The following is a 26224-nucleotide window of genomic DNA, read 5'->3' as shown; positions in this document are numbered from 1 at the left end:
AATTTTAAAAAAATGCCGGCGATTTCCCCCTGCGGTCCCGCGCGCTTGCGCAGGGCCCGCTCCCTTCCTCCCCCCTGCTCCCAACGTGGGACGGAGGAGGAAGTACCAGCTCCTCTGCGGCCCGCACGTTACGTGGGACGGAGGGGGAAGTTCAAGCTCCTACTGCGGCGTGCTTCCCCCCGCAGCCAGCTTCCCCCCGCAGCCAGCTTCCCGAGCTCACCTCCCGTGGCACCCCCTCCCGAGCCCACCTCCCGTCCCCCCAAGCCCACCTCCCGTCCCGGGCAGCAGGGGATATCGGGGGCAGCAGGGGAAAGCGTCCGGCGGCAAGGTAAGTCACCCCACCCAGTCACTGCCTCCCACCCGTGTGCCACTGGTCCCCCTCCCACCCACCCAAGTGCCCCTGGTCCCCCACCCACCCACCCAAGTGCCCCTGGTCCCCACCCACCCACCCAAGTGCCCCTGGTCCCCACCCACCCAAGTGCCCCTAGTCCCCAAGTGCCCCTGGTCCCCACCCACCCAAGTGCCCCTGGTCCCCTCCCTAGAGTGCCCCTGGTCCCCTCCCACCCACCCACCCACCCAAGTGCCCCTGGTCCCCTCCCACCCACCCAAGTGCCCCTGGTCCCCTCCCACCCACCCAAGTGCCCCTGGTCCCCTAACCCAAGTGCCCCTGGTCCCCTCCCATGTGCCCCTGGTCCCTTCCCACCCACCCACCCAAGTGCCCCTGGTCCCCTCCCTCCCACCCACCCACCCAAGTGCCCCTGGTCCCCTCCCTCCCACCCACCCAAGTGCCCCTGGTCCCCTCCCTCCCACCCACCCAAGTGCCCCTGGTCCCCTCCCTCCCACCCACCCAAGTGCCCCTGGTCCCCTCCCACCCACCCAAGTACCCCTGGTCCCCTCCCTCCCACCCACCCAAGTGCCCCTGGTCCCCTCCCTCCCACCCACCCAAGTGCCCCTGGTCCCCTCCCACCCATCCAAGTGCCCCTGGTCCCCTCCCTCCCTCCAACCCACCCAAGTGCCCCTGGTCAGCCCACCCAAGTGCCCCTGGTCCCCTTCCTCCCTCCCACCCACCCAAGTGCCCCATGTCCCCTCCCTCCCTCCCACCCACCCAAGTGCCCCTGGTCCCCTCCCTCCCACCCACCCAAGTGCCCCTGGCCCCCTCCCTCCCACCCAAGTGCCCCTGGCCCCCTCTCCAGTCACTCACATCCGTCATTGCCTGTAATTCACTGTTTGTGTCTGTGTGGGTATAGGGGAGAGCGAGTGTGTGTGGGTATAGGGGAGAGCGAGCGTGTGTGTGTGTGTGTGTGTATCTGTATCAGTGTGTGTGTGTGTGTATCAGTGTGTGTGTGTGTATCTGTGTGGCTGCGTGTGTATCTGTGTGGCTGCGTGTGTGTGTCAGTGGCTGCGTGTGTGTGTCAGTGGCTGCGTGTGTATCAGAGGCTGTGTGTATGTATCAGTGTGTGTGTCAGTGGCTGCGTGTGTCAGTGGCTGCGTGTCTGTCAGTGGCTGCGTGTGTGTATCAGTGGCTGTGTGTGTGTGTATCAGTGGCTGTGTGTGTGTCTGTGCAGGCCCTATAGGCCAGTATAGGCGATAAAATTTTTAGTGGGTCACGAAGGAGAAGTTCAAAAATAACCGGGTCACGGAAAATAAGTTTGGGAAACCCTGCTCTAAGTGATTTAAGCTGTTAAATCGCTCTAGAGACTTCTTCTGCGGTGATGGGAATGTTTGGAATATTTTTGGAGTTCTCTTGAGAGCTGAGGGAGTCTCACACCTCTCAGAATCCTTCCTGCTGATAAAGGTTAATGTTTGGATTATTATATAGGTCTGGGTAGAATGCAAGATGTCTGCTATTTTTTTGGATAAATGCGGAAGAGCCCTGACTTTTTAACGCGTTTGTTCCTAGTGGGAACTTTGTCAGAGTTGCGATTAGACGTTTACATCCGTACTCGTTTTTTAAACTCCGCTTTTTTCATTCAATTGCGTTTGTGACTCCATTACTATCTAGATAGCCGGGCACCGCCTCCTCTGCATTTATATCCTCCTACATACCTTGGCTGGAACACTCTTGCTCAACGGACGGATCCACGGCTGCTCCACTTCTGACGGCATCTTCATAGTGAGTACTCGCGTAGTGCCCAGGCTCCTGGTCTCTGTGTGACACAGGTTTAGTGGGGGTTGCGGGATATCGGGGTTGGTGGTTTGTTGGGTGACTCACCTCACAGTGAGCGCTCCGATATTCTGATCCCTTCCCCCGCCACATTCACCCCAGCATCCTGTTTCCATGTCCGCATTGTTATATCAGGCTCTGGAAATCAGTCAAGCCTTCTCCACGCGGCCTGCGACAAGCAGCTGGGCTGACGGAGAGAGAGGACACTAAGAAGAACCAGCGTTCCCCTGCATCTCCACCCAGTTCTACCTGCGTCTCTGTCTGTGTAAGTGCTTTACTTCCCCCTTCCTTCCTTCCTTCCTTTCTTCCTTTTTATTTTTTATTGTATTGCACTATTTTTGCTTTTTATTTTTTCCACACATTGGTTGCTTGCAGCACCATATCTGCAGTATACTCCCCATTGATTTACCTTGCTCCTTAAACATGTGAGTGGGAGATTCACCCTCTTTTCACTTCATATCTACCTCTTTTGTCACGGTTTTTGTGTATTGTTGTGTTTATTACACACACTGGTGATCTTGCTCTTTCTTTTCCTGCTGCATTTCTGTGTTGTTTAAAAACATTTTCTCAGAGCTGCAGTTTCACTAGAGGTTTTTAATATATATATATATTTATATATATATATATATATATATATATTTCGGTCACTACATTGTATGTGTGTATATTTCACTATTTATATTAATTAGGATCTTCAATTATTTGGTCCCTTATATATTGGTAAAATAAGTAATTAGTTTGCGCTTGTCATTATTTGCTGTTACTCATTATGGACTGCTGCTCCAAAGGGCAGATCACTGACCATAACACCCTCCTACTGCCTCTGTAAGCTCTCCCTACTTACCGTTCAGATTGTAACCTCTTCGGGGCAGGGACCCCCATTCCTATTGATACTGTCATGTCCGAAGCGCTTATTATCCTTATGTGTTTTTTTATGCCACGTGTATTACTGCTGTGATGCGCTATGTACATAAATGGTGCTATAAAAATATACTTGCATACTGTGGCAGGACGCCCTCGCTCCAGGGTCACTAAGACAGGTGTTAGGCTTAACTATAGTGGTTTTATTAATCCACAAATATCGCTAAAGAATGGGTACACCGTCCCTTTAAGGCAAAAGAAACAATACAATAAAATCCTATTCCCTTTTGGGAAACTAACTAAACACTCTGGCCCTTTTTAACTGAGCCACCAGCTAAGCTGGTTACCAACCCAAAACATTTGCTGCAATACAACAGTCCAACAAAAAATATAACAGTCTTTATGCAAAAGAAAGATATAAAATTCTTATCTGGCGTAGCATGGGATTCTCTCCCTGAATCTCAGTGTAGCTCCTTCAGCAAGCCTAAAACAACGGTTCCGGGGATCAGGCTGTGTCCAGCCTGTAGCAATCTTTATCCTTAGTGGGAGTCCCAGCTGAACCCCCGCATGCCTGTTTCCTGCAGTCCAAGGGTCCAGAACAACCAGAGTCTCTATCTTACTGGGGGAAACAAGCTCATCTGCGCAGGGGCATTTCCTGCCTTTTTAAACCTTCATTTAGGAGTGCTGGCTTACTTAGTTCCAGGTGCAGTAAGCTCCCACAGAGGAATGTAACCTCCTGCACACTGGAACCTACATACTCCACCAGCTCTCTAGTCCACGAGGACAGTGACTCTGTCACAATATATACATCATATAAAGATCTCACTGTTTATTTATAAAATGTTTTACCAGGAAGTAATACATTGAGAGTTACCTCTCGTTTTCAAGTATGTCCTTCATACAGTGTTATGATGACTGATACATGGTTACCAAGACATGGGTACATTAGGTGACCAGGGTTATACATTATATATAAAGACATTATATTAGATAAACAGGGTTATACATTAAATATGAAAAGTTTGCAGTTAAAGAAAATAAGTTATAAGCGTAGGTAACAGTTAAAGACCACATTAAAATGTGAGACAGCTTTAGTTTTGAAAGAACTTAGACTGGTGTCGGCTGTGAGAGTCTCGGGTAGGTTCTTCCAGTTGTGAGGTGCATGGTAAGAGAAGGAGGATACTTTGTTGAACACTGGGACCATGAAAAGTCCCTTGGCGTCAGATCTCAAATAAGTGCTGCATGTTGCAGGGGTGAGGAGCTTGTTCAGATAGACGGGTAGCTTGCCCAAGAGGTACGGTATTTGAAGGCAAGACAGGAGAGATGAAATTTGCGCCTAGTCTCAAGTGATGGCCAATCTAGTTCTTTGAGCATTTCGCAGTTGTGTGTTTTAGTTACATTGGAGGACAAAGTGGCATATTGAATTGTAGAAGGTGTCTAGTTTGCTATGGTGAGTTTGGGGTTAATACAGAGGTCATGGTGTGGATCACAGTCTGGGTGATAGAGGTCATTACTGACGTTTATACAATCTTGGGGCAGGTTCATACAGAGGACACATGACCTCTACGTGCTGTGTGTTGTTATGGGTGTGATGGGTTCTTTATAAATATGCAGAGAAATGGTGTTTCTCCAGGGATTCCTTTATATAAGTTATATCAAGTTGCAAAGGTCGGTTCTTACTTCTCCAAAGGAGCTTTTCTTTGGCTAAATAAAATGTGCTGAAATAAATTTATAAATATATCATACTGTTCTGTGGTATTGCAAGATGTTACTGCCAGGTACAAAGAAGATGAGTGAAGGTGACTGATATGGAAGAAAATAATGAGCAGATGAGGATGGGAGTGATCAAACCCCTCTTTTTAATGTGGTGAGATGTGGGGTCAGGTGAGGGGACGTTACTGCTCTAATTACTCTGCATTACCCACTTCTCACCGTATCAAATACAGGCATACCCCAGTTTAAGGACACTCACTTTAAGTACACTCGCGAGTAAGGACATGTCGCCTGTCAGCACGTCCTGAACAGCAATACCTGCTCCCTACCTGTACCCAAGCTGTGCGCAAGCGGGGAGACTATAGAGCCTGTTACAAATGCATTATTTACCTCAGTTATGCACATATATGATGATTGCAGTACAGTACATGCATCGATAAGTGGAAAAAAAGTAGTGCTTCACTTTAAGTACATTTTCCCTTTACATACATGCTCCGGTCCCATTGCGTACGTTAATGCGGGGTATGCCTGTAAATAAGAGAGGCAGTGTCAGTATGGAGCAGAACTGCTGCACCTGAGAGAGTATAGAGGTTGTTTTTAAAGTCTCTGGACTGGAGAAAACAGCACCAGGTTTATTGAAGATAAAGGCCATGTAACAGGGGACTTACCCTGTTCAGAAAACTTGCCTCTAATCCAGCAGTGTGCTGGTTAATTGACTAGCACCTGGCTGATTGGAGGTGTTAGAAAAAGCCTGCCTCTGCGACAGGAAGGGAGACTCCTTAGAACACCTGTGAGCTGAACAAGGAGACAGACGTCTTGAGCCTGCCAGAAGAGACTGCACGCTGCCAGCAAGACACAGGGGAAAGTACTTCTAAACCTGGAGAGCAAAGAAGCCTTCCCCTACAAGAGACAGATAAGACTTTCCTTTCTAAGAATTTTTGAATATCTGCACATATCAAGATATGTGTTTGGGGCTGGGAGACATGCTAATCTAAAGTAAGTTGTGGACTGCATAGGTTTCAGTGGAAATACTCCCAAGTGGAACAGAAGCTTTGTTTGACCCATTATGTGCATACGTTTGGATGATTTTTTTGTGTTAAAGAAACAGGCACAATAAAAGCCTTATTTAATTTCACCTTAAAAAAAGTCTCCATTGCATACCTCTGCACGTGTCCTCTTAAATATGGTGTCAGAAGTTGGGACTGAGGTGGCCCTTGAAGTTAAAAGCGGTCCTGGAGATTGCCTGTGAATTTTTTTTTGTGCTTTTTGCCTACAAACAGCCAGAGCAACATAAACAAAGAATCACGTGCAGCAGAGACCAGAATTAAAGGGATACACATCCTGGCAGGAAATCTAAACTGCACTGAAGAAAGCCACAAAACCACAGATGGACTCTCTTCCCCGATTCCAAGAGGAGAGAGAGAGACTGTGCTGAAGCAGGTAAACCTTACTTGCCTATCACAATAAAGTGTGATATGGTCGTTGAAATAGGGGTTTTGCCTTCCAGCCGTAGTCAGGGTTCAAGAAGTAAGTTAGCCCTTAAAAGGGATAGGCGTTTGTTGTTTTCAAATGTTTCGCTGAAGCAGTGAATACAGATGCTGACCCACGAGCGGTACTGATTCTGCAAGTAAAGGCTTCCACACAGCATAGGACTACCAGCTATGAAGGGAATATATGCAGAAAAGTGTGAAAATTGATGCAAGACTGTGCTGAAGCAGGGGAATTTTCAGCAAACAAGTGCTGTATGTAAAATTGCCCCGCCGGGTAAAAAAGGGATTGCTGAACTGTGTAATGGGTAACCCAAAGCCAATTGCTGAGTGTTAAGTCGCCCTGCCCGGAGTGAAAGAAAGTGAAAAAAAAAAAGAGAATATTTTTTCTGCAAGTACAACATGCACCCAAAGTAGGAAGAGTGAATGCCATATTACCCAAAGATGAGACTAAAAATTACTGAACTCAAGCAGAAAACCAAATGCCGTTGCTGAAGCCAGAAAAGGGGCAGCTAGCAAGCATTGTGTTTAAAGAAATAGAACCCTGGGAATTTAAAATGGACACCCAGCTGAAGTCAAATACAGACTGCAAAAATAGGGAAGAAAATTTGTTCCTGGTGTAAAGAACCCCACCACACGGAGCAGTGTCCCTTCAGGCCTTATTCAGACGATGAGAGTGAATGCATGCACAGTAATGATTTATTGTAAAACTTACCCAAGGGAAGAAAAAGTCTACAGAGATGCCTGTGAGAGCTACGACCTCTACAAGCAATATATGCCCACCTGTAGGACTACCACCATTTGGGGTTCTAGCAAATACAGCGGCAACAGCTGCAATAGCGCCTCCTGAGGTCAGGAAGAAAAATACACCTGATAGCCCCAAAATGGAGGACAAGATGCAGCGTTCCAGTAATGAACCCTACCCCACGGAAGAGTGGCCCTTCCAGTCCGATGAGGAGGAAGACATCTCTTACGTGGAACCCAAACCGAGTCACACCCCAAGAATGGTGGGGTTGCCTGAACTCGGTAAGAACCGAAAAGACCGCTCCCTATGATGACGAATATGATAGGCAGGAGAAAGAGCGGGAGCAGCGGATCACCGAATATTTCCGTCAGCTATTACAGTTGCAAGAAAAGCATGGTGGATCCAGTGACGCTGCCAAAATTTCAAATGAAGATGGAGACTCCAGTATCCCTGAGGGGACGGTGTCATCCAAAACAAAAAGGCGAAAAAAGAAAAAGAAAAGCGGTTCTTCACTTACCGTGTAAGGAACAGACACATCTGCAGATCTTGCGGAGGAAAAGGGGGTCCGAAATGCCCTGCAGCCTAGAGAAAATGGAGAAGTCGTCCCGTGGATTGCCGATTATCCAGAGGTCCCAAGGCAGAAGTCGTGTACCCAAAAGAAGTATCTGTCCGGTGGTAATAGTGAGAAACCCTCAACCAACCATCCCAGGAAACCGGTGAGTGACGATCCCTTGACCAGCCCTGGGGATGCCCTGAAGGTTGCCAGGGGTGACTGTTATCTGCTCCGAGAACAATTGAAACTGAAGAAAGATGATTACACATAGCTACTGAAAAATAACGTGAAGCTACAGAAAGATGTGCTCACAATGTACTCTTTGGCCAGGACAGAATTGGACGATCTCAAAACTGAGCTAGATACTGCAAACGCTACTATTACCGCCATGGATGAAAAGCAGAGCCAATCTGATAAAATGATGGCTAAGCTGAAGCGGAAGTATGAGGAGGCACTGAAGGAGATTACAGTCTTTCAGCAAGAGGTTCACACTCTTCGCGTAGAGCTGAATGCCTCACAACAGGAGGTCAACAGTGGTGGACGTATCACAGAAGGAGGTTCATACACTCTGCAGAGCACTGGATGCCTCACGTCATGAGATCAACAGCTGCCGCACAGAACTGGAAGTCTCCAGAAAGGAACTTCACAGTCTCACTGAGGAGCTGGACATTTCAAAGAAAACTATCCTCCATCTTAACTTAGATTTCAAAGTCTCTCAGAAGGAGCTTCAGAACCTAAACCTGGAGATGGAAGTGTCACGCCAGGAAACAGCCCGCCTCCAAGCAGATGTGCAAAAATGGAAGGTGGACTGCAAGGGGGCCCTGAATAGTACAGAGACTGAAACAGGAGACAATTTAAGATTAAAAAAAGAAAATTCGGAGTTGACAGACCACGTCAATGGAAAGAATGAAAAGCTGCACGAGCTTGAAAAAATAAAGAAACGGTTGGAAGATGAAAAATTTGAAGCAGAGCATCGACTGCAGAACCAACCAAATACAAGTGCTGCAAGAATGTCTGATTACCCAGTGCGTCCTCGCAAAGCAGCAGGATAAACTGAAGGCTACCCTGACCATCATCAAAGCATCGCTAGAAGCTAAGCTTAGAGGCCAGGTGACTCGGTACAAGAGGGAGCGCAAAAAGGTCCAGAAACTGGGACGAGTATCTGCGGCCCAAGTGAAGAAGTTCACAGTGCTCCAAAAATAATGAATGATAGGTGGAAGCAAGCTCAGAGAAAGCACAGGGAAGAAATAAAGACCCTGAAAGGAGAATGGCAGGAAACACTCAAGAAACAGAGTGAGACTCTGCAGCCAAGTAACTTACAGATGCCTCCAATACGGGAAAAGGTATTGGCTCTGTCCAAGCATCGGTATCCCACAGTAACTAAGGCCCGTAAGTACAAGGGTACAGTGTGAGCTGGGGGCACCACTCGCCTTCAAAACAAGATTACGAAGTTTGAGCCACCTAAGAAAGCACTAGCCAAACCTGCAACCGCCCAACAGGCAACAAACAGGGGTAGGAGTGCAGAATCAAAGCCAGAGGAATCCTTAGCTGAGGAAGCTGAAAAGATAGGACATTCTCTGGAAATGGAGTTGGAATAGCAACTCAATCCCAAAGAAGCTGAACTGGCGACTACATTGAATGGGAAAAGTGCAGGAAGACAGCTTCAAGAACTGAGGGCTCAAGTGGCTGTTCTTGGGCGCTCTTGTGATACCAGGAAGTGGACATTTGGTGCTAAAGTGGAACACATGGGAAGGATGGCGAGAGAGCGATTTGCATAGGCGCTCTGCGACTACAGTCTGCCTTCAAAAAGAGGAGTGCCAGGCACAGGGGAAAGCTCAAGACCACGTGGTCAGTAGAAAGACTGTACTTGGAAAAAGTTCTCCTTGAGCGACTGAGGACTGCTGAGCCTTCAAAAAGAGGAGTGCCAGGCACAGGGGAAAGCTCAAGACCACGTGGTCAGTAGAAAGACTGTACTTGGAAAAAGTTCTCCTTGAGCGACTGAGGACTGCTGATCTCGAGCACCTTCTGGAGGAGACACTACTAAACTGGAGGAAGGGCTCCAATCCCAGCAGGACTGATGGTTCTCCTCCATCCACTCTCATTCAAGTCACAGAGATATCTAGAATGAGAGTGGAAGGATGGGCTTTGCCCGTGGCAAGCCCAAGCTTCCCACAAACAGGGGAGGTATGCAACAGGGGACTTACCCTGTTCAGAAAACTTGCCTCTAATCCAGCAGTGTACTGGTTAATTGATCAGCATCTGGCTGATTAGAGGTGTTGGAAAAAGCCTGCCTCTGAGACAGGAAGTGAGACTCCTTAGCACACCTGAGCTGAACAAGGAGACAGACATCTTGAGCCTGCCAGAAGAGACTGCAGCTGCCAGCAAGACACGGGGAAGTACTTCTAAACCTGGAGAACAAGGAAGCCTTCCCCTACAAGAGACAGATAAGACTTTCCTTTCTAAGACTTTTTGTATATCTGCACATATCAAGATAAATGTTTGGGGCTGGGAGACATGCTAATCTAAAGGGAGTTGTGGACTGCATAGGTTTCACTAGAAATACTGCCAAGTGGAAGAGAAGCTTTGTTTGACCCCTTATGTGCATACGTTTGGATGATTTTCTTGTGTTAAAGAAACAGGCGCAATAAAAGCCTTATTTAATTTCACCTTAAAAAAGTCTCCATTGCATACCTCTGCACATGTCCTCTTACAGGCCCATATGTAGTATGCTGTCTTCTGCTGTAAGAAACCTTAGGTTTGAAAGGTTGTACTAAGTTCTGTATATTTGTTCAATAAAAACAGATCATACACATGATCTTTCTTCTGTTTCTCGTTTATACAGGCACACTTGGCATCCCAAAAATATAAATCAAGGAACCTCCTACAGTATCTCCGCACTTCAAGAGCAGCACTGCCCCCTACCAACATGGATCCACGCTTGTTACGTGAGTACGGGAGATATTTTGGTGGCTTTGAAATCTGCAAGGAGGAAATATCTGATTATTTTGACGTTATGCGAGTCAAACACCTAAACTAATCCTATTTTTTTTCTTATAGAACCACCAGCAGGTAAGATATAATATGTCCAGCTATTTTAGTCATTTTGTGCCAGAAGGGCGAGTAACACATTATTTTACAAAAGGTTTTCTCTTTATATCAATATCAGACGAAGAGCCCTCCCTCCCTCTAGCGTTACAGGATGGATTTTCCTTTTCTCATTGCCAGGTTTTCCAGTGGTTGTGCTGGAGAGGTTAGAGATTAAGTCAGAGATGGAAGAGGCAGACACTGGGGAACATCTGACCCCAATAAAGAGAGAAATGGATTCATTTCCTGTTGGAGGTAAGTACCCTTACATCCTCACATGTCTTTATTCAATTTGTTTAAAAATAAACTGAAATGTCTACAACATGAACATGGATAAAATCACAAGCTACATGTTCTAAAGGAAAACATACACACATGTCTTTTCTAAGGTTATATTGAGAATAGACAGGTTTAGGCCATGCTTATAGTGCCGGCGACGAAAACAAATGCGCTGCTGCGTGTGCTTATAGTAAGTGCGACGGCGACAATGCGATGGAGCGACGGAGCCGGGGAAATTACATTTTTCATGGGCTGTCGCGTCAATCAAATCGCCAGAAACTCGAGATGCCGCCGCCCGGCGAAATATAACTTTCGCCGATGGCAACGGGTGACATCACCTGTCGTGTCGCCATCGCCATCGACGGCACTATAAGCGCGGCCCTAGGAGCGAGTACAGTGATTCTAGCAGCAGCGGAGGGACAGAGGAAAGTGTGTTTCGTTGCAATGTTTCGGAGGAAAAAACGACAGATTTTTAGCTACATTTTGAATGTGAACGAGTCAAATGTGAAATGTATTTATAAATAAATTACCAGGAAATAATACATTGAGAGTTACCTCCTTGTTTTCAAGTATGTCCTGGGCACTGAGTTATGGTGACAATACATTGTTACATTAATGGAACAGAGATGATACATTCAATTTACAGACATTTAGTGGACAGTTGGAGATCATGATTATGGGCGTATGTAACATTTACAGACAAGATTAAAATGTGCGACAGCTGAAGTCTGAAATTACTTATGCTGGAGGCGGTTTTGAGAGTCTCTGGTAGGTTGTTCCAGACGTGCGATGCACGGTAACAGAAAAAGGAGCGACTGTATTCCTTGTTGAACCGTAGGACCGGGCACAGTTTTTTGGAGTCAGATCTCAGGTGGTAAGAGCTGTGTGTGGTAGGGTTTTTAGATAGCCGGATAGCGTGTTAGTGTTAGGAACTGCGATATTATGGTCATGCCTTGAAAGTGGCTCGCAGGCTTATACGCTTTGGCCAAAGGGTTAACTAAATGACCCTTTTTTCAAGAGATATATAGGTATTTCACTGTGTATTTTTGTCACATTGGATGTTGCTCTGGACTTCTTTGTTTCTTGTTTTATACAATTAGCCACGTCCTGTAGCACTACTTTTGACACTTATATACATATACATATATTGTGGTAATTTTGAGTGGTTTCTGAGAGCTTGATGGGTATCTGTGTGTTTGGGTAGCTTGCCCAGAAAGTATTTGACGGCAAGAAAGGAAAAAATGTATTTTGCGTTTGGACTCAAGGGATAGCCAATCTAGTTCATGGAGTATTTTTAAATGATGTGTGTTATTACATTGTAGTACAAAGTGGCATACTGTGTTGTAGGGGGTGTCTAGTTTATTCAGGTGAGGTTTGGGGTGCTGTACCATCTACTATGTCCTAGGGTTGGACGATATACCGTTATATCACAATAACATAATTTCCCGGTGTTCCAATATGGGAGATTACCTGTTATCGCGATATTTTGGGATGCCGGTGCAGTGAGAGCAGCTTTGAAGCTGCCGCTGTGCTGTCTCTGCCTCTCTCTCCCGACTCCTCCCTGTCCCTCCCTGCTTCTAAATGGTGACTCAGAGGAAGCTGGAGTTTCGAGTAGCATTGGGAGAGGGAGCATGTGAGGGCAGCGGCTGGTGTGAAAGGTACTGTAGAAAGTCCTCACTTTCCTTTTGTTAACCCATCCACACCCCCTCCCTCTAGGGCACTAAACACCTTCCTCTCTCCACCCTAGGGGAACTAACCCCTTCCTCTCTTCCCACCCTAATGGACCTTGAACCCCCTTCCTCTCTTTCCCCATGGGACCCTTAACACCTTCCTCACTCCCCCCCCCCCCCCGCTCCCCATGGGCACTTAATCCCTTCCTCTCACTCTCCCCCCCACTCCCTGGGCACTTAACTCTTTACTCTCTCCCCCAGGGCACTTGACTCTTCCTCTCTTCCCCCTGGAACCCATAACCCATTCCTCTCTTCCCCATTGGGACCCATAACCATTTCTTCTCTCCCCTCTCCCCCTCCCCCCACTGGGACTTTTAACCCCCTTCCTCTCTCCCTGGAACCCTTAACCTGTCCCATTCCATACCTGCACTTCACCCGTTCTCGTCTACATTGCTTCCATCACTCTCACCCTTTATGAAAAATGTAAAACATTTATTAAACCAGATTTTTCGACAATTCTTGATTTGTCATAAAGTCTGTTACAAAATATATTAAACATGAGTGAAATGTCTTGATGGGAGCAGTGTAGGTGAGTGATGCGAGGAAGAGGATGTTAGGGAGATGGGAGCAGTGTAGGTGAGTGATAGGATGCAGAGAATGTTAGGGGATGGGAGCAGTGTAGGTGAGTAATGTGAGGAACAGGATGTTAGGGTGATGGGAGCAGTGTAAGTGAGTAATGGGTTGAGGGGGATGTGAGGGAGATGAGAGCAGTGTAGGTGAGTGATGGGATGAGGGGTATGTTAGGGAGATGGGAGTAGTGTAGGTGAGTGATGGCATGAAGGGAATGTTAGGGTGATGGGAGCAGTGTAGATGAGTGATGGGTTGAAGAGGATATTAGAGAGATAGGAGCAGTGTAGGTGAGTGATGGGAGGAAAGGGATGTTAGGGAGATGGGAGCAGTGTAGGTGAGTGATGGGAAAAGTTTAGGTGAGTGATGGGCTGAGGAGGATGTGAGGGAGATGAGCGCAGTGTAAATGAGTGATGGGATGAGGGGGATGTTAGGGAGATGGGAGCAGTGTAGGTGAGTGATTGGAGGAAGAGGATGTTAGGGTGATGAGAGCAGTGTAGGTGAGTGATGTGAGGAAGAGGATGTTAGGGTGATGGGAGCAGTGTAAGTGAGTAATGTGATGAGGGGGATGTGAGGGAGATGAGAGGAGTGTAGGTGAGTGATGGGATGAGGGGGATGTTAGGGAGATGGGAGTAGTGTAGGTGAGTGATAGGATGAAGAGAATGTTAGGGGATGGGAGCAGTGTAGGTGAGTGATGTGAGGAAGAGGATGTTAGGGTGATGGGAGCAGTGTAAGTGAGTAATGGGATGAGGGGGATGTTAGGGAGATGTGAGTGATGGGATGAAGAGGATGTTAGGGAGATGGGAGCAGTGTAGGTGAGTGATGGGTTGAAGAGGATATTAGAGAGATGGGAGCAGTGTAGATGAGTGATGGGTTGAAGAGGATATTAGGGTGATGGGAGCAGTGTAGGTGAGTGATGGGATGAGGAGGATGTTAGGGAGATGCAGCAGTGTAGGTGAGAGATGTGAGGAAGAGGATGTTAGGGTTATGGGAGCAGTGTAGATGAGTGATGGGTTGAAGAGGATATTAGGGAGATGGGAGCAGTGTAGGTGAGTGATGGGATGAGGGGGATGTGAGGGAGATGAGAGCAGTGTAGGTGAGTGATGGGATGAGGGGGATGTGAGGGAGATGAGCGCAGTGTAGATGAGTGATGGGTTGAAGAGGATATTAGAGAGATGGAAGCAGTGTAGGTGAGTGATGTGAGGAAGAGGATGTTAGGGTGATGGGAGCAGTGTAGATGAGTGATGGGTTGAAGAGGATATTAGGGAGATGGGAGCAGTGTAGGTGAGTGATGGGATGAGGAGGATGTTAGGGAGATGGAGCAGTGTAGGTGAGAGTGATGGCATGTTGGGGAGATGGGAGCAGTGTAGGTGAGAGTGATGGGATGATGGGGATGTTGGGGAGATGGGAGCAGTGTAGACAGGGCCGCAGACAGGTTTCCTGGGGCACAGGACTCTAGTTACGTCCGGACCCGGCACCCCCAATTTCACACCTCACAAGCCCCCTCTATTTTCCACCCCCTTCCCATGTATTTCTCTTCCCTCCATCTAAATCCCTCTTCCTCACGCACCCCCCTCCCGCTTCGCATGTGTTTCTCTCCACTCTGTCTCACTCTTTGGTCGTGTTCATGGTTCACTCTTAGGTAGTCTATGGAAGGTAGCGTTGTAGTTGCAGCACCTGGTGACGCTGTAGCGCGTCGACGCAGCTGCATCTTGGGGATGCAAGTGATTTTGAGATTAGAGGCTGGTGTCGCGTCACGTGAGCTGGTTCAGCCAATGAGGGCGAACCAGCTCTGTGACGCGTTCGCCACGCCTCCCATCACGTCCCTAATCTCCTGAAGCTCAGCAGTAGGGATGTTCACACATCGCACGGGAGATGACCGCACGCATGTGCGGGCGCGCGCACTCTCCATCGCGACGCCAGCACCCATAGCGCGGCCTTGCTGCCTCTTTTCCTCACTCGCCCCCTCCTTCCGTCAATTACCCCACTCTCACTCCATCCCCCCCAATAAGCAGTAAAAAGCCCCCCAATCCACAGTTAAAAAAAAAAAAACACTCCCCCAATACCCAGAAAAAATACCCCACTCCCCCAATACACATTAAAAAGCCGTCGGGCCCTGGCTCTCCCCACCTGCAGGCCTCTTCCTCTTTCACGGTCCCACGCCAGACTTTCTGACTTCAGCATGCATCTGCCTGCCCATGCATGGTGCCATGCGCCGGCGCTGGGCTAAGCTCACTTCCAGCACGCCGACGTCAGAAGGCCCGGCACGCTAATGACATCAGAGGGCTCGGTGTAGGACAGAGATAGAGGAAGAGACCTGCGGGTGGGGAGAGCTGGGGCCCGTCGGCAACTGCTTTGTCCGGCCACCGGGCCTGGGACACCAGTACCGGCTATCCCCCCCCTCTCGGTGGCCCTGAGTTTAGGTGAGTGATGTGATGAATAGGATGTTGGGGAGATGGGAGCAGTGTAGGTGAGTGATCAGATGAAGAGGATGTTGGGGAGATGGGAGCAGTGTAGGTGAGTGAGGGGATGATGGTGATGGGAGCAGCGTAGGTATGAAAAGGTGAAGTGTAGGCATGGAAATGGTTTGGTAATTATGGTTTCTTAATCTAATCTAAGGAAATTGTATTTTTTGGAACACATTTTATTTAGATTTACTAGAACATTTTCAGACTTTTTTTATTTGAACAAATTTATTGCGATATATATCATTACTATGATAAAATTTCGGAATATTGTTCTAGTGGAGAAACTTTTTTTTTTTTTTCCAACTCTGATTTTATTGGGTTGTTGAAATACATACATTATCTCACAATTAATTGTCAATGTTCTGTACACCCCTTAAATCAACATATAACGGAATAAACAAGACAAACTTCAGACCTACAGGACTAACACTTACAACACTTGGGAGGACCAATCGGGGAGGGGGGAAGGGGAGACCACCGCAGTCTGAGGCAGGATACGGACTCTTCCTCCGTGATGGTTCACCTTCTTCCTTCTTTCATAGGGTTCTCTACCTAGGGCCTATCCTAATCACAATTGTCCTTCTTTACCTGTCCAACTAACCAGTCATTGTGGCCTGTGTCCTGTCATAGGAGAATGCAGCTAGATCTATCAGTGCAGTATTGTGGTGGCATCTACCCCCGGGATGTCCGTCTGTGCCAACCATGGTGCCCAGACTTTTAGAAAGTTTGTGCCAGTGTCGTTGACCATACTCGTCAGCTGTTCCATCTGGCATACCTGCCAAATTCTGTTTCGGATTTTGGGGCTGGATGGAATCTCTGTTTGTTTTCATCATGCTGCGATCTCACATCACGTGGCTGTTGCAAAATGTGCAATCAATTTGTGTTCAAATTTCGAGATACCCTGTGATTGTGAGGTTAAGAATCCTCTGTAGCCAATGTTTTTAATGTATTCCCATAAGTGAGCCACTTTCTTACAAGACCACAGCATATGGAGAAGGTCGGTCGGCTCCCCACATTGTTTAGGGCACAATGGGGGGTAGCCTTTGACAAATTTAGATAATCTCATTGGGGTAAGATACCACCTCATTAGGACTTTATATGCATTCTCCTTTAAAGAGGTGCATATTGAGCTTTTAGCTGTTGCCAATAAAATTTTATCCCAGTCCGTCCTCTAACGTCTCTCCTAGGTCTCTCTCCCACTGTCGCATGTAACCCAGTTTTGTGTTGTTCTTTGTGTTTGGACAGAACACTTTTTTGTACATTCTAGATGTTAGTCCCCTTGTGTCCGTCACTCTGGAACAGAGCTGCTCTAAATTAGTACGTGCCAGCTGAATTGGGCATTTGTTGTAGAATGCTCTGATCTGGAGGTATCTAAAAAAATTCTGAGTTTGGCATGTTTTTTTCGGATTTATTTTTTCTCCCAACTTCCCAACCGCCTGGCCTCCAAACTGGTGGCGCAGACCCTAACCTGGGCCCCTGTCTCTTGTTACTGTGTCGCTCCTTCTTCTCTCTCCCTTCCCTATCTCTTGCGTGTCTCCGACGCTGCTGAGTGGGCAGGATTATGGCACTGTTGTGTCCTCCAAGTGCCCACACAAACCCCAGTTCTTGTTTCTATATTTCCCTGTGTGCCCACTCCTCCGGCGGGTCCTGCCCCTCTTACCTATACTTCTCTTCCTATACACCTTCCTCTGTGGCGATTCTCTTGTCCTTAATGAATTCCTGCCCCTCTTCCTTCCGCTTGCTCCCCTTCTCACCTAGAAACCTCTCTATGGTCTCCTTCCTCACCCCACTCTTCCCTTCTCCTTGCACTTTCCTCTTCATGCCTCCCCTCTTCATGTGTCATCTTCCTCCACTCCTTGTCTCTCCCTCCCTCCCTCTACTAACTTCCTCTGCCTTCTTACTGCTTCTCTTCTCCCCCTCCCCATCTCCTCTTATCTCACCTGTCTCCCCCCTTTCCTTTTATGTCACCTCCTCACTCCTTCTTTCTACATGCTTCCCCTCTTTAGCTCGACCCCCACCCTCCTCCACCAACTCCCTTTTTCCCTCTTGTGGCTCTTCTTCCTTCCCTTCCCCCCCCCCCTTTCCTCATATCACCCCCCCCCTCATTTCGTACGTTCGCTCCTCATTCCTCATCTCCCCCTCTCCACCCCCCTTCTGGGCCATTCTTGCCCTCTCTTGCTGCCCGTCCGGGCAGCCGTCCCCTTCTCCTCCATTTTCCGACTGTCCGATCGCCCCTCTGTTGCCCGTTGCTGACTGCCAGTCCGACCGCCTTTTTTATCCGTCCTCCGGAGCTTTCACGGTCTCGCAATCTTCCTCACTTTCCCCTCAAAGATGGCCGCCGGTCTCGCGAGATGTGGTGGTGACATATCTCCGGCTCTCCTCATTCCGGCCCAGGTTCCCGCCGAGGAAGGATGTCTTCGCGCCTCTTTCTCCCGCCTTCTCCTTACTTCCTGGTCTTGCGTTTTAAGCCGTGGGACCGCTGAAGACTTGTTCCGCCATCTTACTCTGGGGCCTCTCCAGCTTCACTTTTGTATCGTAATCAGGTAAGACTTTCCCTTTAGCTTCCAACAGGTCGCCGACTGAACATTTTGATCTCTTGTGTGGGACAATAACTTTTCAACTATAACTTCAACTGGAACTGGAACCTTTATTGTGTGTATGTCACGGTAGCTTATGACAGGCTGTAATTTACACCAAAACTATATATAAATATATATATACCTGGGTTTGAACTGGGACGAGACTTAGATATAACAAATTGTATTTATTCCTTAAGATAGGTGAACACAACAGATAATGTACAAATAACAGCAAAATATAGACACTTACTTAAAGATTAGGACAGAAGGCCATCAGGATACAGACTGGGCCACTTCTCCCATATTTCAGTTGACATCACAGCAATACATGCAGGACACATGCATGAAGACATTTGCATGAAGAACCATTTGCATGAAGAACCATTTGCATGAAGAACAATGGGTAAAAGGTGGTTCTGACTTATATATCATTTTAACCCCCTCTTTCCCAGATACGGCGCCGTGCCGTCTAGCAAAAGTCCCTTTGAAGCTTTTGAAGCTCATTTTGGACTTCCAGCTTGGGGTAGCCCCCCCATCAATAAACCCTTTGAAGCAGGGAGGACATTTGTCATGTTCACTCCTGCAGGAAACCTTGGTGTGTAAGTGTGAGTTACCACGTTTACAAAAACATCCTCGTCCCTGCTCATTATCATAACAGGGGGGGGGGTTGCAGTCTTTCAGAACTCAACCAAAATTTCATATTTACTGCAAATCACTTCCTAACTTGAGTTCAGTAATACATACAGGCAGGTGAGATATATTAATACATCCCGTCACACCTGACGCTCGCAGAGAGACCAAACATTACAGTGTAATCTGAAAATTAATAGAGATATTAATATCTGGCATTTCTTAGCGGTTACATATACAGTGTTTAGACCCCAAAAGATATGCTAAATCCCACGCATACAAATATGTAACTCTTAGCATGTTCAGTCAAGGACATCTCATAATATTTAATAAGGTCAACCATTCAGATATCCTGCATGGGGTAGCACCACCCTGGCCCCATCAATAAAACCTTTTGAAGCAGGCTTTTGGCTTCCATTGTAAGGGTGAATTGTTACACTTAACTATTCCTTGTGCCTGCCTCCCGCATAAACAATTAGGTAATTACCTTTTGCTCACTGGGGCCCAGACCTGAATCCTCTGGGTCCCTTTTGATATGCACTTTTGCACTTCCAGAGAGGAGGCTTGCATTACAAAGGGCAGGCAGAGGCAACATTTGGTTCTGGTATGCATTTCAAAACTGCACCAGAAAGGCACAAATATCAAAAATATATGTTCCTCTTATGACAACGTTATATTTTTTAATAGGGGTGTCCTTGGGGTTTTACGCTGAGGCGGCCCCCAAAAATCAGGGTGCTGGCGCCCTCCGTTCCCAAATTACCAGTTTTCAGGTAACTGTTTACTCAGCACTGCATATAAGATTAACCCCTTAAGTCCCAGTGGGTGAGTTATGCAGACACTGATCCAGCAACAATACATTTACACAGGAGAATAAGCATTTTCATGTTATAACAAGGGTTAAATCACATTTCTGGGCCTCAGCCCAGTTAACCCCTTGTCTCCCTGGCGAGGTTAGAGGGGGCCAATTGGGGGGGTAACCCCGTTAATCCCGGGCCAAACCCTCACGATCGTCACACCTCCCCCGCTCCAGGGGCCCTGGTACCCCAGCGGCAATGACCAGTACCTTGTCCTGCAAAGCCGGGCATTCTCCTTTGCCTCCCTCTGCCCCCCACCCAGTGCCTTGTGAACCAAGTCCATGGTGAAAGGGGCTCCTGTGCAGTCTATGCTGCACATTGCCCAGAAACTGGCATATCTCTGCACCAACAGGAGACCAGCTATCCAGCACAGACCGTCGCTTTCCTGTCAACCAAGTCTGGGACAGGGTTATGTCACTATTCTGTAGGGACCCTACCTGCCCTGGCTCTGTGCCCACCCGTAGCTGCTCCGCTATACTCCTGACTCTCCTCCCTGGCTGCCTATCTACCCACAGCCCTCCCTTTGGGAACCTTGGGGAATCTGTCAGGGGGGTCACTCCTGGCCCGTCAGAGCAAGGGACTTTCTGCCTACCTAGCCCATCCCTCGCTTCTGCCAGTTGCCTGACACCCCACTGACTTCCTATCTTCCCATGCTTCCCAGGGTCTCCCTGCCTAGCCTCCCCTAGGCCCAGCACCTCAGCCCCTGCTGATGACTCCTGCTGCTTACCTCCCTGCAGCCCACCTGCACTCCTCTCCTCCCTGGGCAATCCTAACCCAGACCCTGGAACTACCTGAGTGCACTTACCTCCCTGACCTTGTCTCCCCCTTACCAGGGATGAGCTCAGGGGCACCTCTCCAGATGCAACCGCCTTAGCGCTTGGCTGGCAGGTATCCCTGGGGTGGCACAAGCCTGCCACTGCCCCGGATACCCCCAGCCCATAGCCGGCTGCAACAGGGGGCTGCCGATCTGAGACACCCCCTGAGGCTCTGCCAGGGTAACGGGAAACTCTAGCTGCAATACTTGCTGCTTTCCCTCCCTGGCTACCACTAGCCCTCCTTCTCTCACTGAGATCTGCTGCTGGCTACCTACCTGCAGCCTCCCCTCACTCCGCTTCTCCCTAGCTAACCCTAACCTGGGTCCTAGGGACACCTGAGTGAGGCCATCTCCCTGACACTGTCTCCCCCATACCAGGGATGAGCTCAGGGGCACCTCTCCAGATGCAACCGCCTTAGCTCCTGGCTGGCAGGTATCTCTGGGGTGGCAAAAACTGGCCACTGTCCATGATACCCCCAGCCCATAGCTAGGCTGCAACAGGGGGTTGCTGATGTGAGAAACCCCCTGAAGCTCTGCCAGGGTAATGGGGGATTCTAGCTGCCATACCTGCTGCTGTACCTCCCCGGCTACCACTAGCCCTTCTTCTCCCACTGAGAACTGAGGCTGGCTACCTACCTGCAGCCTCCCCTCACTCCGCTTCTCCCTAGCTAATCCTAACCTGGATCCTAGGGACACCTGAGTGAGGCCATCTCCCTGACACTGTCTCCCCATTACCGGGGATGAGCTCAGGGTTGCTGGTGCAGCTGCACCCACCTTAGCTCCTGGCTGGCAGGTAGTCTGGGGGTGGTCTAACTTTGCCACAACCCCGGATACCTCCAACCCATAGCAAGGCTGCAACAGTGGGGCTCTTAACTAAGAGTCCCCTTGCTGCTCCGCCAGGGTAATGGGGGAGTCTAGCTGCCCTACAAGCTGCCCTTCCTTCCCCTCCCCTGGTACCCCTATCTCCTGCCACCCCCCGGTCACCCCTATAGTGAAACAACAGGGTACAGTCATAGGGAAACATAAGTCAGAGTCAGTCTGCGACTTGGTCTGGCTTACCTTGCTGGTCCCCGCAGAGACCGCCGCCTCCGTTGGTCCCAATTGCAGGGGGACTGGAGCGGCCGCCGCCGGCCCCATCTGGGCTGGGCAGCACCGGGCCGCTGCCACAACAGCGCCCGGGATGGGTACAGGTAAAACGGTGCAGGACAAGGGTCCCAGGTCTTTGTGGAGGAACACAGCTCCATGCAAACTTGGTAAAATAACCCCCTCCCGCAAACCCTGCCCCTCCCCCCAAATAAAACTTCTTCTCTGCCGCCGCCGCTGGTTCTCCGCCGGGATCAGGTGGATGGCCGCTGCTCTCCGCCGCTGTTGCTGATGCAGCCCATCCAGGTTCTCCAGGAGACGTCCCGAGGAGGGTTGTCGCCCCGGCTGGGCGGGAGCCATCAGAGGATGCCGCTAACTGGGTCATCTTTTCCGCAGCTCGTGAGCGTTGGCCCTGAGGGGCTTCTTCGCCTGACCGCGCACGGTCAGGGCACTGGGCATTATTGTGGCCCATTTGTTGGCAGTGCCGCAGCAACTACCGGTGCTTCTCCGCCACCGGTGGACTAACACCAGCAAGGGGCAACGGAGTCCAGAGTGGAGATGCTTGAGCGCCGGGCTCTGGGAGGGGATAAGCGGGTCGGATCATTGCCAGCTTCAGCTGCTCGAGCCGCTCTGCCGGGGACATCTCTCCCTGCGCAAACATCAGGGCCAGCAATTCTGTGTAAAATGGACTGGCCGCCGCAACGGCCAATACCTCTCCTGGTGCAAGACTTCCATGGTCTCCGAGACCACCCGCTCCCTCCACAAGTCTCTGCTGTCCCGGAGCTGGGTCCCTTCCCTGCTCTCCGGGCGGTGTGATGGTTACAGCAGCTGCAGCTGTGGATCTTTGCTCAGCCTGCCGGGTTTCATGCTCACCGATTGCTGTCTCTCTCTCAGCCTTGCTGGCTGCTGGTGCCCGCGCCGACTTGATGCACTCCTCCGGTCTCAGTGCCCGGCTCCAGTCAGACGGATGGCCGGCACTTTGGTTCTGGAGGCAATGCTTCTCACAAGTAGGGGAACAGTGAGGGGGTGCCATATCTTGTGTTATATGTTGTACACTGTGTGTTCAATATCTTTAGTCCCAGGAACTTGCAATTACCATCAAGTTCCCACTGGATCACAGTACCCCTGCAGAATACTGTAATCCAGGTCCAGTTCAGTCCCGCCAGCTGCCACCAGTTATTACAAGCTTGTCACGGTAGCTTGTGACAGGCTGTAATTTACACCAAAAACTATATATATAAATATATATATACCTGGGTTTGAACTGGGACGAGACTTCGATATAACAAATTGTATTTATTCCTTAAGATAGGTGAACACAACAGATAATGTACAAATAATAGCAAAATATAGACACTTACTTAAAGATTAGGACAGAAGGCCATCAGGATACAGACTGGGCCACTTCTGCCATATTTCAGTTGACATCACAGCAATACATGCAGGACACATGCATGAAGACATTTGCATGAAGAACCATTTGCATGAAGAACAATGGGTAAAAGGTGGTTCTGACTTATATATCATTTTAACCCCAAAACAAGAAAAAACACAAAAGCGCACCAAGATGAGAGATAGATATTGTATTAGCAACAAATAATAAAATTAGTAACTTACATATAAAATTTCTTTAATAATCCCCGATCTGGTGTCTATCACAGGAGTAGGGCATCAAATAGGAAATATGAAGGGTAATCTCAGTTCTAAGAGATCAGACCCGCGCGCTAGGGCTGTCTCTGTTTCCTCTCCTGTCCTCCACGTGTGGTAGCGTGGTGCAGAGTGTAGCACACATGTGCAGGAACCGGGGCCTTCAATAGGTGTCCTTAGGATGCCTGTCCGTTTTTGATAGCATAAAAACGATCGGAAAAAAGCAGGAACGGTACACTTGAGTGTGTACTGATGGTGGGTAATAAAACCGCCAGCCACAACAGTCGCGACGCGTTTCGTTTACCTAAGTAAACTTCTTCAGGCGATATCTGGGACACCTGTTTAGGGGTCCTTTATAGGTCTAGTTCTGTGCGTCATTGGTTAATACCAATGGCTGCACAGCCAATCAGGCTCATATGCTGATGGGGGCGGGCCACACAAGGAAGACCTCCCTGTTAGTGTATTTGATTCAGCAATGAACTACACCAATTAAGCACATATATAAGTGCAAATAAAAAGGCAAACAGACCCCAAAGGAGAGCCAAAGTCATGTGTCCCAGATAGTCAAGTGCAATAAAATATGCATAATAATAGCATAAAAAACAAAGTATATGTGCATACTAGATATCAACATTAATAACATTAAATGACATATAAATAACTTTTAAAATATGGGAAATAAAACAAATGGAAAGGTGGGTGGAGGGAGGGAAAGAATTGAAGAAAGGTAGAAAAAAGGTTTATAAAATGAATAAAAACCACTGTAATGATGAAATAGCTAAAAAAACCAGATAAAAAACAGATAAAAAAGTATAAGACCAATGTTTGTATCAAATTGCAGTATGCATGGTTTCACCTCAAAAAGGGGGTTAATTCCACATAGTCGTTCAAGCCCCCCGGGTACTTGGATTGGAGGGTAAAAATCCAGAATTGCTCCCTTTTTGCAATCTGGAGATCTATGTTACCAGCCCGTACATTAGTTGTTATATGTTCGATGCCCATATATTTAACCCCTATGGTGCTACACTGATGGACATCCTTAAAGTGTGTCAACAGGTGTGTTAATGGTTTATTAGATGCCAGTAGCTTGGGAATATTGGTGATATTTCTGAGGTGCTCCATCACTCTAATTTTGAGCTGGCGTTTAGTGCGGCCCACATACTGTAAACCACATCCACATTGCAGGATATAAATGATATAAGTGGTTACGCAATCGATGTAACTAGTAATTTTATATCTAATATCTGTCGCTTTAGATTTAAAGTAATCCTGAGTAAGCATTCGTGGACAGATTTTACACCTATTGCATCTGTGGTTACCTTTAATACCTAACATCTCCCTAAGATCTTTCTTTTTGTTTGAATCACTGCCTTTGAGGAGGCTAGGGGCCAAAATACTTTTTAGATTGTCGGATTTTGTGAACACAATCATTGGTCTTTCTGGTAAAGTTTTTGCCAAGATTGGATCCATCTGCAAAATGTACCAATATTTGTTCAAAAATATATTTTATCTTTCTATGAGAACTATTAAATTTTGTTACGAAATATGGTGCGTGTTTCTCATTCTTCCTTTTATTATTTTTATGATCTGTTTCACTGGAATCTGTAGTGGGCAATGTGATAAGAGAGCCATTATTCACTGGATTCTCCAATGGTTGAACTAGTGTCTTTCCTGTGGAGACACACTGTTGTTTACCATTGGGTTTACTATTCTTAGGTTGAATCAGTTTCTTCCTATTGATGTTTAATGCTCTTTTGTAGGCTCTATCTATAAGAGTCACATCATAGCCCTTTTGAAAGAAACGCTCAAAGAGTATTTGAGATTGTACCTTGAACGTTTCTATATCAGCACAGTTACGCCTAATGCGTAAAAACTGGCTGAATGGAATGTTATTAATGCATCTCCTTTCATGTCCACTTTCTGGGTGTAGAAAGGAGTTAACATTAGTGTTTTTAAAATGGGTTTTCGTATGTAACTTATCTCTAAGGAATTTTTTATGTAACTTGTTGTCAAATATGTAAATTTCTAAGTCCAAGAAGATAATCTTACTTGGACTTATTTCACTGGTAAAAGTGAGATTGAACAAATTATCATTCAACCTTGCAACGAAGTTATCAAACGAGGTTTCATCACCGTCCCAGATAACAATCACATCATCGATGTATCTGCGCCACATGATCAACTGTGGCGCATACACATCGATGCCCCATATGTTGGTCGATTCCCACCATCCCATATATACAGATTTGCGAAGGATGGTGCAAAACGTGTCCCCATTGCAGTGCCACACAATTGTAAATAAAACTCGTGTTCAAAAAGAAAATAATTGTGTTTCAATATAAATTCAATTGAACTGTGAATAAACCTACGTTGGAGAAAAGGTAGAGTGCCGTGTAGTGCCAAAAAGTGATCAATAGCATCCAAACCCCCTTCATGTGGAATAGAAGTGTAGAGTGATTGAACATCAAGAGTGGCTAGATGATAAGAAGATTTCCATGTGAAATCTGAAAGAATAGTGAGAAGTGAAGTGGTGTCTAGTAAATGGGAAGGTAATAGTGGTACTAAAGGTTGAAGAAAAGAATCTACATAAGAAGAAAGATTAACAGTGAGGGAATTAATACCTGAAATAATGGGTCGCCCAGGTGGATTCGTGAGTGATTTGTGAATCTTGGGCAAATGGTACATTATAGGGATGGTGGGAGCCGAGCAGCATAAGAATTCAAACTCTTTTTTGTTAAGTACGCCTGATGTTAAGGCGGTTTCCAAATGTACATTTAGTTCTAGTTTGAATGCAGCTGTGGGGTCTCTGGGTAATTTACAATAGGACAGTGAATCAGACAGTAGTCTGACAGCTTCGCCGCAATAATCTACTCTGTCTTGGAGTACTATACCTCCACCCTTGTCTGCTTCACGTATAATTATATTAGGGTTTAATTGTAGCGTTTTTAGCGCATGTCTTTCCTGTG

General features: G+C 47.6%; 1 protein-coding gene across 6 annotated transcripts in view; it reads left to right on the top strand.

The window, feature by feature from the left end:
* The window catches only part of LOC142488333 (uncharacterized), an 86248-nt gene that overhangs the window by 5902 nt on the left and 54122 nt on the right, over window positions 1-26224 (top strand). For 2 of the 6 annotated variants that reach the window (XM_075588717.1, XM_075588712.1), the window contains exons 2-5: window positions 2003-2113; window positions 2300-2429; window positions 10366-10468; window positions 10749-10862. In XM_075588717.1, the coding sequence (XP_075444832.1) occupies window positions 10450-10468; window positions 10749-10862 (133 nt within the window). In that variant the 5' untranslated portion in view covers window positions 2003-2113; window positions 2300-2429; window positions 10366-10449. Of the gene's footprint in view, window positions 1-2002; window positions 2114-2299; window positions 2430-2880; window positions 6179-10365; window positions 10469-10748; window positions 10863-26224 lie in introns of those variants that run through there. The other 4 variants (XM_075588713.1, XM_075588714.1, XM_075588715.1 and 1 more) reach the window with 4 other exon arrangements.

The sequence above is a fragment of the Ascaphus truei genome, chromosome 2, assembly GCF_040206685.1.
Source record: "Ascaphus truei isolate aAscTru1 chromosome 2, aAscTru1.hap1, whole genome shotgun sequence".
NCBI lineage: Eukaryota > Metazoa > Chordata > Amphibia > Anura > Ascaphidae > Ascaphus > Ascaphus truei.
This window is presented reverse-complemented; position numbering and strand designations above follow the sequence as displayed.